Raw genomic sequence first — 16,965 nt, 5'->3', positions numbered from 1 at the left:
CCAAGTGTGAACCTTGTGCCTGCAACATGCTGCATTTTAACGTCCTCCTCTCTCTGGACTTGTCCTGCCGCTTAGGTGGAGGCAAATAGAAAGAAACTGCTTAGTCTATATGTGGATAAAATCTAACGCCAAAGGCATTAAATGCTTCCATTTCAGAGGCAGGAAGTCAAAAGGAAATATAGACGTATTAGCCGCTTGATTACGCTCATTAAACAGCATGATACACTGGGTTATGTGGCTGTATGCATAAAGCATATAGATGCATATGGCTAAGAGGTTCATTTACTGTTTGAGTAAACATTCCAATGTGCAAGATGCATGATCTAAATATGGTCTGATCATTGGTACGTGCAGTTGCAACAGCTTCTCTACAACTTGCATTTGCAGTCTGTTTACAGAGTGTGAAGTGTTGAGAGAAATATTTAAACATCTTACTTACTTTTCATATTCTTCTTTCATCTTCGTTGGATTGTCGATTTCAGGGTTTGACGATCCAACAAGCACTTTGTCTAAAGTATACCGACGTCTTCCACCATCATGTCCTTTGTTAATCTTCGTGGGTTTTTTATTTTTTGTGTCATGCTTTTCACGCTTTATCGTGTTTTATACCAAACAAGGAGAAAAGACTTCCCCTTGGGATCAAATAAAAGGAAACTAGGCATATAATAGTATGAGCATACGAGTAGAAAAATGTTGCTGTTGGCAGCTTACGACTCACACTTAATTTTTATAGACCTCTTTGCCAGTCAGATTGACAGATTGTTAAAATGAGGTTATAAGAGAGATTTCAACATTAAGAGCCATCCTTCACCCAGATTTGGTCATTGTGTGGGCTCACATTTGTAGTCATTATTTTCCTATTCTCACTCACACAAGAGTCTCTTCAGATCTATTGTGATTCCTTTGTGGAGCCCTCTTATACCCACTTGTCATAGTCTGATATATAACAATAAGTTGCATTGTTGAAAGTCTCAATAAGTGTGTGTAAGCATCTTAATCCCCATACCCTCACAGTATACTGCCTGCTTTTAAAAGCCTTGTTGAGTGCGGCTGGAAGTGAAGGATAAGGATGCTAAACAATGATAACCTTGGGCACCACCATTCAAACAATGAGCCAGCAGAGTACACTCCTGTTCTTGAAGTGGAAAATAGAGAGATCGAATGGAGGGTGAAAAAAAAAAAAGAGAACTATTATTTGAGTAAACATAAGTCACGTAGCCACCAGTGGGGGAATGAAAGCGATGGTGAGTGTTTTGGATGAGTAATGCTGTTGCTCCCGTGGTCATGATGCTCACAGAGCGGCTATGAGTGTGTGTACAGGCTGGAAACAGCTCAGCCTCAGTTAGGTGTCCTGCGTGGAGACGAGCCAATATTAGTATACCGAGCCTGCAAACTGTTGCTGCAACATAACCCCCCCTAAATCCTCCTGCCACAGGCTGCTGCTCTGCTCGCCACTGATTGGAATTACAGCACCCGAACAGGTCTGCATGTTTGGGGCGAAGCTTCCTTAAATATGTCCTGCTCACAGTGAAATAATTAAACACAGTCGGGCGTTGGACTTCAAAGGGAGGCACAGATGGACAGCGATTACTCAGACCTTCAGTTCAATAAGCAAATTTATGGTTGGTTTATATCCCCTTTACTAATTTTCTATCTATCAGAGTGCACATGTTGCTGTAGAGCAGTCCCAGCTGAGGAGGTTTTCAGTTCAAGATATATACGGCCCCTGGCCCAAACTGATAAATGTGAAAATGTTTTATATCCACCTCAAGTGAGTGGCAGAATATCCAAACATGTTGCTGGCTTCTTTACATCCAAGCAGATGGAATCTTTAAACGTTTGTTAAAGTAAAAGACGGCACATATCAAGTGAGCGGTTGTTATGGGGATAATTATAAAAGGGGCAGATGGCTTAGGGGGATATCGGAGGCTGGCAGGTTATTTTTAGACACACCTCAACCTTTTAAAGCACATCCTCCGGCTCCATCGGAGCATTCATCAATGACCCTGCCTGGCTATCGGCCGCTGGCTGAGATGAGCTGTTAAACCCTGATGACCTGGTCATCTGGGCCGGAGCACAACTCTTTGTTAATGTTCATGCTGGAGGAGAAGACACTGCCACTGCCGAACACTGTTAACCTCTGTTTCCACTTGAATCATGTCTTTTTATTCCATCGGCGCAGACAGTTTTATTTTTAAAACATGTATTTTTATGTCTGGTTTTTGAAGCCACTTTTGCCACTTTTTTGTTGATGTTGATGATTTGTTTGTTTTATATAAATTCATCGGCTGTCAGTCTGTATTTATCATCGCACATTGAGATTTACAGCCAAATAAAAATCCCTCACACATTATTGCACTTTGTATTCCAGCACTGGCTGGCCATCTCTGTCCACACGGTGAGTTTAGTCATTGCTATATTTTATTTATAAAGCAAATTTGTTGTTGTTGTTATTTTCTCAGATCACATGTTATATATCTGCTGTCTGTCCATAATGTACAGGCAGATAGGACACACAGCCTCCATGTTTTCAGCTCTAGAAAATGATTGATTGAAGTAGTATCTCTAAATATTGTAAAGCATGGTCAATTTTTCAGTCCTTTTCTTTTTTTCTTTTTTTTCTGTCTCCTGTCTGGTTTCATTTTGTTTTGTCTGGAACTTTTACTGCTGGCCTCTTGACCAGGCAAAAAAAAATACTACAGATTGATGATCCGCCTTTCGAAATAGTTTGTATTTGGACTTTTAAGACTGGTCTGAGCTCATTGTTCTGATATTGAAGCGGTGAGTAATTATTCATTTAAAACAACTCTCAGAATGTGCTTTTGCATTTTAATACAGTAGTGTTGATTAATGTGTTTCTCCTCCTCCGTATTTTTGTTTTGTTTTGCATGATCATAATTTACTTTTCAATACGTAGGTGTGTATAGATTTAGTCTGTTCGAGTTGTTTTTCTCGCTCATGTTTGGGTTTTTTCCCCTCTCCTCACCTAAAGGCATTATCCTTTTTGTTATTTTGGAATGAATTATATTGAATTGTGCTGACATGTTTTTACTTTATTGTCTTATTGATTGATTTATGTGGACACGATATCATAATTTTTTGATGGCCACAAAGAAATGTACAGTATAGTTAAGTTTATATATACATACACACACTCTCTCTACATTTTATTATACAGTCATTTAATTCACCTTCACTTTAATATGCCAAAATAAGTTATGTAACCATGTTTTTTTTGCTTCCATTTATACAAAAACCTTCCTTTTTTTAAGATCTTGCTAGAAACCTTGATTTCTCTTCATTAGACAATTGCTTTTTCTTCACCCCACACACACACACACACACACACACACTCGCACACAGAAAGTCTAAACGTACTGAGGAGGACCGCACTAAATAATACCATAATGCTGATATAATCAGTTTGCAGCAGCAGAGCAACATCCCCTTCCTTTGTTTATTTAGCGTTTCCCACGTTCACCTCACAAATGTCATTTTGCATGAGATGTGGTAAACATGACATCTATATTTGTTTGGCGGGGATTTGTCCGCTTTTCCCCCCTCACGCTGCACAATATTGTGAGTGAATCTTAATGAGCTGAATCGACACCCGGCATAATGCTGTGAACGCTGGCAAACCTCCGAGTGTCAGCCGTCATCTTTATCTTCATAGGCGACAGCGATACGACAAGAGGCGGAGAGACTTGTTTCATCGTAGTTTGATCTGTGGTGTTCATACTCATACAGGAGGGGAGGTATCGTCTCTCTCTTTCTCTTTCTCCCTCTCTGTTTCTCTCCCGGTTGCTGTGGCGACGCCTGCCGCAGCGCTTTGCCTCTGCAGACTCCAGCATCAGCAGCAGCAGCAGCAGCATCTGGGCAGAGCTGTGCGCCTGCTAACATGAAAGACAAATCCCAGCTTCTCATGTTAGGTAACATGTTTAGAAGAGCCGTAGCTGCGCCATTAGCAGCAGCAGGAAATGAATAACCAGATCAATTCCTTTCATTGCTCACGATGTATTAATGAACCTGTCACGGCAGAACAAATCAATGCATAAAAATGAGCTGACTGGAGTCAAATCTTAACAAACAGAGCTCCTCACACACTCGTCCTGTGATGCACCTGTTGCTCGTGCAGCACTTGTTGGAGCAGTATTTTGTCGCAGTCATATTTATCCTTCCAAATCCTCATCCTCCCTCCTGATGAGTTACCTCTTCTGTGTTTTGTGGCCTGTTTTATTCATACAATTCTTCTGAAGGGTCAAACTTCTCCTTTTAGCTCACATACCTCTTCATTTTCTATTTTCCTCCCCAGCTCGCCCTCCTTTTTTCCCCTCATCATCAGGCCTTTGTGTGCAGTCAGGATGTTCAATATTTTTAGCGCTGAACTTTTTTTGTTTTCTTTCTTCAAATCACCTTGATTTTGATTGTAATTTAGATTCTTAACAGTGTCTTAGCAAGCTGGAACAAATGGAAGTTTAACAAAGACAACCAGCAGCAGCAAATTTACTCATTTGTAGTTATTTGTGGTTAGTCTCTCATTACGTAACCGATCAAAGTGCTAGCGTTAGATTGCTAGCAGGTAGCTAACAGGAGGCTCGGCAGTTGTCGGGCGTAAATGACAGCTGGTGAACAGAATTGTGGGAAGCTCAGTTCAAGTTTTATTCGAGGTTATCAATCCGTGAAAGGTTTTAAATGTCACGATTAGAGTTGATTATGAGCAGTTATGTAAGGTTTTTCTTATATAGAAAACTAGTCATGTTTACCTCAAAGGTGACTTTATCTTACTGGCCTGTATAAAAAAATAAACCTAGGGGGAACTCAAGAAAAATAGAAATATTTTAGTCGATTTACTTCACCTACAGTAGGAGCAAGAGGTTTTGTCACGTACCTTTTGCGATACTACCAGAAATGCAGACCTCTGCTTTAATTTATAGAAGATAATCATTTCAACTTCAACTTTTGTCAGAGCAATGACAGGTGGATCCTGAGGGGATGTAACCTGTGCTCACTGAGGCTCTGGGGACACACTACATTCCTCGACATGCCTCCTTAACAGAAGCACTGTGGAGGTACACACTCGGCTCTGCACAACAGAAAACACACAGCAGATGCTTTTAAAAAAGAAGCGTTTTGTCATGACCTTTCGAGTCCTCTCTGGGAATATTCAAAGATGTGTGCAGAGAGTCCAGAGAGGACCACAGCCAATCAGAAACCTTCACCCCCCCCTTTCTTTGTTGGTTTACTTGTTGCGAAGGTTACATAATGGATGAGTAGCCTAAAACATCATTGCTCTTTTATTTCCACAATAACATTATGTGCAAATACTTGTCTTTTTGAACACAGTTGCCGTTTCCCTCATTGGATTGGGCTATCGTTCATGTTTTTCTGCACACACGTTGGTTGCCCAAATCATTCGATTTCCTCGCCGTTGATGCAGAATCCAGGATAACAGAGTAGAGAAACTCTATAGCAAATGTTCAGGCTGTGGGTGTGTGTGACTGAGGCTTGTATGTGTGGGTGTTCATCAGCTCATTACAGACTAACCATTCTCTTTTGTTTGCTTTTAATGTGAACGAATTTATTTGCAGTTTTAGAGCCAATGTAGGCTACCTATAATTTGCACATCTCCTAGCAACAAGACTTTGAACAAACTAAATATAACTCCTTGCTAAGGTGTCACTATATGCTCAGCGCTACTGGCTATGAAAGGATTGTGGAATATATGCGTGCTTGTGTATATATATATATGTGTGTTTGTCTGTGTGCATGGGTGTCTAAATGCACCATCACCAGAGGTCTTTACAGTTAAAGCAATAATCCATAAGTTTCCATAGGCACTGAAATGATGTTTGATCTACAGCAAAAATGTTTTTTGAGTGTCATCTCTTCACCCCTGCTGATTTATTTAGCTACATGACTAACACAACTTACTTTACCCTTTCACACAATGTGAGCAATTGTTTTTTCAGGTAGAAAGCCTGCCTGTGTACAGACGATAACTTTTTATTATAATCTAATAGATGCAAATGTTACCCAAACACAATATGTATATGTGACTAGCAAGTATGTATGTATCTGTAGCTGTATTTAGCCCATATTTGTTGCATCAACATGTGATCTGTATCTGGATATTTTGTCTGGTTGAGGAAAAACATTTGTTAATTCAGGTGTTAATAGGAATGCAATCAGCCAAACCATGTCTGGAGGTGGTCTGGCTCTCTATGTGATTGGATCTCAGCCGGGTGTTAACACAATCAGTTTGGTCACATTTCTTAAAAATAGAAGAAAAAAAAAAAAGACCCAACACGTTTCTGCAATCCCATGTAAGCCCTTATAATGAACTTGTTCTTTATCTTTCTAAAAGTAGCTGAATCAAGAACCTGATATTCATTTTTTAATAATTTGGGTTTGCTGATATCATGTGAAAAGTTAGAGGTTAAAACAGTTTCTTACCAGTTTTCAGTCCAGGATTTTGTGGGCGGTCCTTAAAGGGTGGCTCGATGACACACTGAGGCCACCCTAAGCATACCCCTGCACCCCTAGCTATTAATTAATTAATCTCGCCCAGAGTGTTTCAAAGTTAGTCATGTCATTTTCTGAACTCATCTGACACGTTTCAGTCACTTGGCTGCTCGACTGCTCCCATGAGTGGGCGTGGCTTCAGCGCACCAGTGGACACGCCCCAACAGTCCTGGAGCTGAGAGTACTGCTCAATGTCACCTGATTTCATAATATTAATCATATTAATATTAATAAGTTGTTAATAACACTTTTTTTTCTTTAGGTCGGCCAAACACAGAACACATATTTATTCTTACTTTACACAGACTTTAAATAAAACCTGATCTGACTGTTTTTACATGAGGATCTCAGGTGATTCTTACTTCTGGTCCTGACACAAGCTGATGACAAGCAACAGCAATAAGGATAGTACAGATAAGACTCAAAATCTCACAGTAGAATCATATATTTATTCATAAATTAATATCATGAATGGTGTACAGTTATCAAAGGAGAATAACATTTACTGACTAACAAAGAACCTTTTAATAAAAGGTCATTTATTTTTATATATTTTGTTAAAAAAAAAGAACCTCTCCTGAGCCCCTCAGTGAGTGCTGCTGGTTGTCTGTGTTGAGTGAAGTGTGCTTTTAATATAGACTTGGAGCTGAATGTCACCCTCCTGTAGCTGCAGCCTCCCCGGGACTCTCCCACCAACTGTGACAGCACGGCCTCAGCCCACCCACACCCACCCTTGCCTCCCTTCCTCCCCTCCCCTCCTGCTGGATCGTCTGTCTATCTTCCTACACCCCCCTCCAAGTCTTACTGTACGCAACAGATCGGCACACCGGCGGCACCAAACACAGCTCGCTTCTTTCACTGGGCTGTCACGCAGGCTCAGCCGCCCTGACTCGCAGTGTTTATCACAACCGCGGGCGTGACACTAGAAAGTGTGCGGCAGCCGTCCTGTGTGCGCACGCCGCCGTTATTCTCAGAGGAGGCATTACTCGGGTGATCTCTTCGAGCACCCCTGATTCCCCCATGTAAAGAGTCTTCTCCTCAGCCCTCCAGGAACGTGCTGGAGCTCAGTTCACTGAGCTCGTTGTACAGAACAAATCATTGTGTCTCCCTCTGCACCTTAGCCAAATAGGGGCCACATCAGGAGTGACTGGTCTCACATTAGCGGGATTGAATTGAACTCACTCAGTGTCTCTTGGTTGCTTGTGACAGCAGAGAGGGAGGAACAGCCGTGTGAGAAGAGATAAATGTACTTCACGGTCACGTGTGCATGTGCATGCATGTGTGTGCGTGTGTATGGCGCTTCAGGATTGTTCCAACAATCTCATTCGTCCATTCTTGACAGAAATTAGTCATGCATGAGATTAACAGGAGGGAATCCAGTTTAATACCCACAGCTCCGGCACCCTCTGTTGATGTCAATAAAATGTATTTTAGGACAAACAAAGCTTATTGATTGCGCACGAGAAACAGTATGATAGGCCATTAATGGTCGAGTCGGGGTTTTGATGAATACAAACGAAGTGGAGATTGGTTGGGAATCCTGTGAATGACTGTGCATGAGATTTATACGTTGGTTTGAAAGGTCTTAATCCTCGTTTCAAACTATTTCTGCAGAGTTCCACTTTTGCACAAAGTGTTAGACAAAAGGTCTCCGTTCAGTCTTGCTAATCCCCTCCTCCTTTCTTTGTTTCCAGATGTGTTGGTGAACGGGAAGCCATGTGACTGCGATGTCATTGCCGACTGTAAAGTGGGCGAGGCTGTGAGCCTAGAGGTACGACTGACCAATCGGAGCAAGAACTCAGTGGGCCCCCTGGCTTTGACTGTGGTGCCCTATCAGGACTTCCAGAACGGAGTCCAGAACTACGATTTGGACGACGCGGTCACCTTCATCGGCTCAAACACCTTCTACATTGACACGGTCAGTACGGGTTTGAGTATCTCCCGACACAGTCAGGTCCCAGAATGTTTCATGTTGTAATCGGGATGGGCTCAAAAAACGTTCCTGTTCACAGCAGATGAGCAGTTTTAGGTTGGCTTTAAACTCGCCATGTTCTGGCCAAAGGTTTAAAACAAAACATTTATTATGTGCAAATAATTCTCAACATCTGGGCTGCAATAAAAGGCAAAATTAAAACCACGAACCATGAAAATACTCATGGAAGGAGTAGATGTAGGCCCTGTTCCCCTATTTGGTATTAATGAGCTGGATACAACCATTTACCTAGTGGTTTATAACACACTATAATGAAGCTGTACACTACTGTGAAATTTGTTAATATATTTGTATAAATTACATACAGATAGTTGTGTTATACTAATACAACTGTGTTTGACTGTATTACTGTGTTACCCACAGGAGGAGCTTATAGTTCTTGACAAATAAATGAATAAACATTTACTCGCTGATCATGTTTATAACTACATTATAGTGTGTAATTAAATGTTTATATGCTGAATACAGGACTTAAGTGCTGCCACCACACCACACTTTACAATTTAACCAAAACTATGTGTATTTATGATATTACTGATGACCATGTTCTTCATGTATATTTGAGAGAATAATATGAAACACTGTGTTCTAAGAGCATGAAAAAAAAAACATTGTTTAAATTTCTAAACTCATTTTTCCCTTCCATTGGTTTCCATTCAATCTGACATTTAACTTGCTGAGATTTATGATTGTCTCGAGTTACGTAATCGTGGCTGCTATTGCCAATTATAAAAAACATTGTGTTTCACTATGGTACAGACCTTTTACTATAATAGGGCAGACATGCCTCTGCTGGATTACATAACTCTACTCTATATTGAAACTTGAAATGAAGAGAAACCAGCAAGCAAAGATATTTAAATATCAAACTAGAGCATGCTTATGAATGTAGGCTAAAATCACTAAAACACTGTTGTGGTTCTTTAACAGTCGTGGCTGAAATATTTAAATTATTTATTAGAGAAGGGATCCTTGAAGGGAGGCTTTGTCTGTAACAAGCTGAAGGCGATGAAAATGACTTGGCTGATGTGAGAACAAAGAGTTTATAGTCATAAAAAGCCGATGAAAGCACGAAAGAATTCCCCACATTCCTGAATGTGCAAAAATAATTAAATTCTGGGAATTGTTCTGAGCTGAAGAACAAAACGCTGCACTTCTTTGCACCTTTTCATCAAAGCCAAAGTCTGCTTCAAACTTACGCTACTCCACTGTGGCTGACAGTGTGCCAGGATCATTATGGAGCCTGCTAATGATTCTTACCGCTGTCTGTCTTTGAATCACCAGGTTAAACCCAAAGAAAACTCCGTATGTGTGGGAGCTCTACTCTTCCTTTACACCGGAGACTTCTACCTTAATATCAAGTTCCAGGACGACAGTGCCGGACGAGAGCTTCCTTTAGCCTGGTTCACTCTGCCCAGTGTCCACATCCGAGCCCTGGACACACCGCTCCAGGCTGGAGCTTAAGATCCCGGTGGCCTCATCATTTTTAGCTGTGAATGAAGGATGTTGATGTTCTCTGTAAATACGCACATGTAAATATTGTTTCGTCAAAGGTTAAAGCATGTGTGCAGTAGAGCGCGAGGGGGGTTTGAAATCTTTTCAAAGCTTGTTGCTGTGTTTTGTTACAGGCCACTAGTGTGCAGGTCTGTCCGGATAGAACGCAAAGCAAATTTTCAATTCGAGGAAAAAAAATTGTCTCCAGGATGTATGGATCCACTCCATAGATTTACGGAGACGAGAGGACGACACTGGAGAGAAAAATGACACGAATTTGTGGTGAGATCTGTCTGAGCAGATCACAACCTACTGTACATGCCATACAGCTAATGATACAGCTGATGTCTGTACATTTGACTGTCCGCTGGGTAAATGTGTGTGTGTTACGCGGCAAAATTAGCTTCTCCATGAACGCTTCTTAAATCATCTCCCTTTAGTCGACTTGGTTTCTTTTACGTTGAACTTTAGCATATAATAAATTAATCACACAGCTGAACAACACATCGACAGACACATTTCAAAATGGAGTGAGCTATCTTATTAGCACCATCTAATTTTATATAACACTGCTCCGCCAACATACAAAAGAGATGCAGTGTTGTTTGCATGGTCGGTTTAACTACCTGAGCTAGCAGGAGGCAACGTAACTTTTCTAACTGGTCAAATGGAAAATGTTCACATTTTACCAGCCACTCGATACCTCACAACTGTTTTTCGGCTGGTGAGAGAAGCAACTCTATCAGCTACTAGCATTTGGTTAGTGGATGTTGCTATTTTGTGCTCGGACCTCTAGCTAGTAAGCTCACTTAGCAAAGTGACGGCCAGCTAGACTAGTCACAACAAAATGCAAGTAGTCCAAATGTCACCAAACTTCTGATCACTCTCTGATGTTACATTTTTTTCTTATCTTCATCAGCAGGTTGATTTTTGAAATCACAGTGCAATTATTCAGTGGATTATTTCTACTTCATTCAAAATGGCTAAATAATGAATCACAAAATATCTCTTTATAGAAAATTGAAATAATTAGTGGAGGATCTCAAAGACTGAAAAAGAAGAGCTGCACACCAACACTGGAAATGCTCCGTCTACATAAACTGCACTTATGTCTACTGCTGTATGGACAGCTCCTCTTGCCTCTGTGCCAGTACACTGAATCACTGATGAAAACGAACGCTGTTAGATTAACCTCTCATTATGTGTCCTATGATTGTTGTAAATAAATTTGAAAATGAGACAACCTTTGTTTATCTTGAAATGATTCCGACACTTTGGATGTAGCTGTATGACCATCTTCATTTTCTGCCTACTGAGATGACCTTTATCGCCACAGCATTTTGGGAAACTCGAGTCTGACATTCAGAAACACTCAAATCCATAAACAGTCATTACCAGGCTGACTAATAATCCTTTTTACCATTTATTTATACGGGGAAGGATGACTGACCAACATGCTGTGCAGCCTTGCAGTTCACAAACTGAAGTCAAACATCAGTGCATTAAAGTGATGTCCCAGCAGCATTAACCGGTTAGAGCACTTCTGATATACTGAAAGGACAAGTATTACTCACTGTCCATCTGGGAGCTTGAATCAGCCACCTTCCAGTTACAATCTCACTTCTCCGACCTTTTAGGTTACCACTGGTTCCCGGCAGGAGCTAATACGAGATAAGCGTTAAACTCTCACTTGCAGTCGTTTCCTCCATCCGCTCGCTGGTGGACCAAATGTAAACTTGGTCATAGGGAAATACTGGAGTAAGATTAGCCATGTTGAAGAGCTAAAATGTCTTTGGGGCACAATGGGAGGCCTGAGGCTTTGTGTTGTTTTGAAAGGAGGTTTATCGATAAATTTAAAAACACACTTGGCGTGTGGTAGTTCATCCTGATCAGCCATTATGCTGGTTCTTGGTGTGAGATGACAAGATCAGGGAGCACTGCCTGACCGTTTAGTTCATATTTCTGTAAAAAGTTTCTGAAATATGAAGCTTCTTTGATCCCATCGTGGATTTCACAAGGAATGACAAGCAACTTTTTTTCTGATGTTTTCTCATGAAGGTCACGTTTGAAGTTCAGCTTTTCCCCTCGTAGTAAATATGTTAGTTTACATGCGTGAATAATACACCAGCGAATCCACAACAGTGAGTTCATCAGTTATGCATACGACGCAAACAATTCCAAAGTCATGCCCTCCACACTTAATTTGTTTATTTTTCATTAAGAACCGAGGGTCTTTGTGTGTGTGTGTGTGTGTGTCTTGAAAAGTCAACTCCTTTAAAAATTTAAACCAAGACTCCTGCATGCAACAATAAAACTGGGCTCTTAAGTCAGTACGATCTGTCTGAACTCACTTCGCAAATGCAAATTTTATCTTCTGCATATTGTTCCCTCCCTCTCATAGGCCTAAATACGGCGTGCATGCAATTAGGAGTGTCCTATCCTCACCTATCGAAACATAGATTCATCTGATCCGCGCTAATTAAATTCTGCGGTTTGGCACTGACACCTCTCTGTGCGGAAAGAACTGAACCTTCAGAGCAAAAGTTAGCACTCTGTTCAGGGATTCACCAACATTCATTGTTTTTCTTTGTGTATTATTTCCTTTGGTCTGAAGCAAAGGGTGTTCAAAGACAAATGGCACCCCCTCACCCCTCTTATTCCTGGATGCCTGTGGGATCATGTTAATTTTTTTGATCCCACAGACACCCAGTGGAGTCAAAACAGCCTAATGTTGCTGTTTGACGTAATACATAAAAAAGGTCTGTTAAGGACCAAGTATGTACGGATCCTACACTTCCCATAGTGCAACTCAACTGGGGAGTGTTTTACTGTGTTAGACATTCCCTGTACAGTAAAAGCTTGGATGTATTTAGAGAACTAGACACAGTGTGATCATTAGTGGACAATTAATTGTGGTACTGCAACAAGAAAAATAGAAATTTCATGGCAGGACAGCTCAAACTGCAAAAGTAGTTGTAGTTTTGTAATAAAAAAATAAAATAAACTGTTTCCAGAGACCAGAAAAATCTTTTTTGTGTGTCCATATCCACTTCCTGTTTGTAGGCTGATCCAGCGGGGTCGTGAACAGTGAACACCATTTTGGAGTCAAGTGTCCAGTTCCTCTGATACATTTGTTGTTAAGTGTTATTTTTTAGTTGTATTTTTATTTAGTTTCCAACCCAGTTCATTTTTGAAACATGACAAAGCTCCCTTTGGGGCGACAGAAGACATTATTCAACTGTTTTCACAGGCTGAGTCATACTCATGAGTCACCTGCTCTTCATGGGTAAAACCAACGATGTTCCCCTCGATGTGAAAGACTTGTATGTGAGTATTCTACACTTACGTAAAGGTTTCACAGTAAATTACTTTCGGAACAGCTTTAAAATGTGTATGAAGATGTTTTTATGAGCAGAAAGCAGCAACCTCCACAGCTGAGGAATTAAACTTCTGGAGCATCTGCAGCTCCTCGACGTCCACTTAAGGCTGGCTGCAAAAACGAGTCAGTCTCCATAAGTCCCCATGTTAAAATGCACAACTTCAACAGCAGAAATAAAAATGTTTACAGCCTAGTACAAAAAACAGTTTTGGTCTTTGTAGCTGATTTCCCCATTCATGACAATGGTACTGTTTTTTTTTTTTCATTTTTTATATAACTCACCTGTTCAAATGATATTACAGTTTAAATTTAGGAACAATTGAGAATAATTTACTTTTTGGATTAGCTGGAAACTGAGTCCAACATTGCCAAGAAAGTTACAACCAAAGCCACCACACTCACTGACTCTTCAGAAACCTGTGGGTCACTGAGACTACATCCATTTTTTAAACAGTCTGTGGTAGAAATACTGCGTGACAACAGCGTGTCTCAGATTTTATTCTTCACCACACATCACGCATCACCATCACCAACAGTAAGCTGACCCCCCTCCCTCAAACTGAGGACACCAAGATGAAACAGAGCACCTTGTCTTGAGTTTAAATGAGGTTTCTTATCGCTGCGTTATTAGCCCACCAACCTTCATTACCTTGCAGTAAACCTGTAATTCTGATTGTAATCAGTCTAATAATTATCCATCAATCTGTGCTGATGCGTAACCTCCCCGCCTGATATTGGGTGGTTACAACAGTGAGGGAAATGAGTTGTTTGAGAGCAGACAAGAGCCTTTCGCTTAGCGGCAAAGAAAATCCCCTGAAAGTCTGCTGGAGACAGTAAGGTATGAAAAGATTCATGCAAATGAAGCCAGAGTTCAATTAAATCCCTCTCTCCTCTCTTTCACTCTCGAGCGTTAACTCGCGTCCATTCATACATACACTGTATCTGCAATCTAGAGATGTGAATGATGTCAGCGGTGGAGTGATGGGGGGGTTGTCGGGTGGGATTAGGGTGTGTGCTAAAGAGACGAGGGATTTGATACCTGCACTGCTCTCTCGCTCTCGTGCCTGTAGCACTGCAGGGAGAAAACCTGGCAGAAAAAAAAACGCACAAGAATGCATGTTTACTGATCCGCTGTGACTCTCTGACTTAATTAATACTCTATCTGCCACGGCACACCAGCTATACTGTATGAACCAAACCAAACCTGAAGTCTAAAGTGTGAGTGCAGCTTATGTAAGAAGTTAAAGTCCCCATGAAATGAAAAAAAAAAAAAACTTTTTTCCTTGTTTACTAACGTAATAAGTTAGAATATTCACCCATATCACAATAAAGAAAGAAAGAAAAACACCTGATCCAAAGCTTTATGTGTGGTAGTGATCTATTTATTTCATTTTTTCTCATTTTAGAGTTACTACCTCTGCCAAGGTCAGGAATACGTTTTCTTAAAGGATCGTGACCAACAGAGTAAGCGGTGAGAAATGCTGAATAAAAATGTTTTAAAGGGAAAAACACGAATCCGTCTGCACTCACTCCCCTGCTAACTGATATCCCACTGATTTCCACTTAAACATCCTCTCTTTCTCCTGCCCTGTTATTATTCTTTAACACTAAATATATATAATCAAGAAAGTGTGATGCTTTTCAAGTGCCGTTTAATGATTTCAGCTTCATTTAGAATTATAATATTTATTTTAAAGCTCAAAGGTTTAGAGCCAAATGACCAGAGTCAGGGCTGTAGCCAGGATATTAGAGATGCAGAGGAGTCCAAATACTTTATTTATATATTTTTTATTTTTACATGTGTGAAATCACTTCAAAGTAACATGATGTAACAAAGTGTAATAAAAATAAACAAACAAACTGACCAACAAGTGACATTGGGAGCTGTAGATTTTGTAATGGTTCTTTTCTTTTCTTTTTTTTTAGAGCAAAATGCACATACATTTCTTAGAGAATCAGAATAATAACTTATTCAAATACCCAAATTCCAAGCACTCTCTGTTGCCCTGACCACTGTCGTTTTCTGCTGACACCATTTATGGGGTTAGGGTGTGTTGTGCCTCTATCTTTGCTGAACTGTGTAACCAGCATGATGTCCTTAAAAAAAAAAATCCATCCTCCCTTTACAGACATATGTTGTTATGTTCAATTAATCAAATCATGTATAAATATAAATCTTATAAAATACAGTCTAATTTAAAATAACATGTGTCATATTAATTGGAATCACTAAAGTTAAGATAGATTAGTGATTGTGTTGATTTATATTGTCTGTGAAGCAATACGTCATAAATATCTTCTTAGTGTTGGTGGTATTGATGTGTGGATGATGTATGACACTGGTGCACAACACGCCTGTGGCTTATGGACAAAAAAGATATTTGGGCAGACTGTAAAAAAAAAAAAATGGATAGGCCTGTTTGTTTTCTTGTTTTAGTCTACCATGGTCATCCTGCTGTTCCAAATCTACTGAGCTGAAACCAGAAAATAACAAAATGGACTTAAACATATATGTTCTTTATCACTATTACTTCCAGATCATGATCACAGACTTGACATAACAGGCTCCACTTGGCAGACATAATACGCTCTCAGAGTAAAACCACAGCTGAGATCTACAGAGCTAAACAACAAAGCCAAAGAAAAACCAAGGAAAAAAAAAAGAACATGAAGCAGCTGACAATCTGACATGTAACATGCAGAAAATGATTAATTTGAATAAATGCAAAGCCAACACTTGGCGACAAACAAATACAACAAGACTTGAGTTCACCTTCAGTGATCTTGTCGTATTGGTAATAAATGACCCGCGGAATTTATTGATTGATTTAACGGCGGGCGTGAAAGTAGCATTTTATTTCACCATGAGTGCCTCGTGGTGGAGGTCTGCCATCTTACATCACAAGGTGCAGCTCATGTTCCAGTGACGGTAAAGTAAATATCTCAAGAAGATTCGAGATGACTTCACTGGCTGCCACAGAGAATAAGCAGTGACAACGCAGCATCATTACACACCCTCCCTGTGTCCTGACTTTAGGACATTCACTGATGGAGGACTGAAAGAGTTTTTATATCAGTTCATGTCTTTTTCTGTATTCAGGCGTCAACCTGATGGTTGCAGATCAGACTCTGAATACTGGGCATGGAAAGGATCAGCAACAATTTCCTTGATTGTCAAACATCCGTGATGGAAGAACAGGTGACTATCTTGATTTTTGACACTGATATCTTGGTGATAAAGTTGGTGTTCTATCAATTTATGCTGCCTTGTCAATCCAGATCTTAACGCTAACTATATGCCCATGCGCAGTTGCGAAGTAGAACATCTGGATAGGTAACATATATCCACACAACACCGGGCTTCTCTGAGTTGTTGGTTTGGTGGTGGTAGCTTTCAAATCTACCTTTCCTCTCCTTGCTGTCTAGTTTTGTGCACTTCTTCTTCCAACCATGGTTTCTTTAAACACCTTTGCTTTGATGTGTTAATTATCAAAACCTAGTAGCTGCCAATTTTTTTATTTCACCTAAAACTGTGAAAATGTATCAACTTCTTGAGGCAACAAGTGTGTTTGAACAT

The 16,965-nt window shown here is 40.3% G+C and overlaps 1 protein-coding gene across 3 annotated transcripts in view; it reads left to right on the top strand.

Annotated features, from left to right (window-relative positions):
* trappc9 (trafficking protein particle complex subunit 9) overlaps positions 1 to 11,249 on the top strand; it is a 199,874-nt gene extending 188,625 nt beyond the window's left edge. For all 3 annotated transcript variants that reach the window (XM_019258520.2, XM_019258505.2, XM_019258513.2), the window contains 2 exons: positions 8,217 to 8,440; positions 9,800 to 11,249. In XM_019258520.2, the coding sequence (XP_019114065.1) occupies positions 8,217 to 8,440; positions 9,800 to 9,979 (404 nt within the window). In that variant the 3' untranslated portion in view covers positions 9,980 to 11,249. The remainder of the gene's footprint in view (positions 1 to 8,216; positions 8,441 to 9,799) is intronic.
* The last annotated feature ends 5,716 nt before the right edge of the window (positions 11,250 to 16,965 follow it).

This window comes from Larimichthys crocea, chromosome XIII, assembly GCF_000972845.2.
Source record: "Larimichthys crocea isolate SSNF chromosome XIII, L_crocea_2.0, whole genome shotgun sequence".
NCBI lineage: Eukaryota > Metazoa > Chordata > Actinopteri > Sciaenidae > Larimichthys > Larimichthys crocea.
The sequence above is the reverse complement of the archived record's forward strand: the minus strand, read 5'-3'. Positions and strand labels throughout refer to the sequence as shown.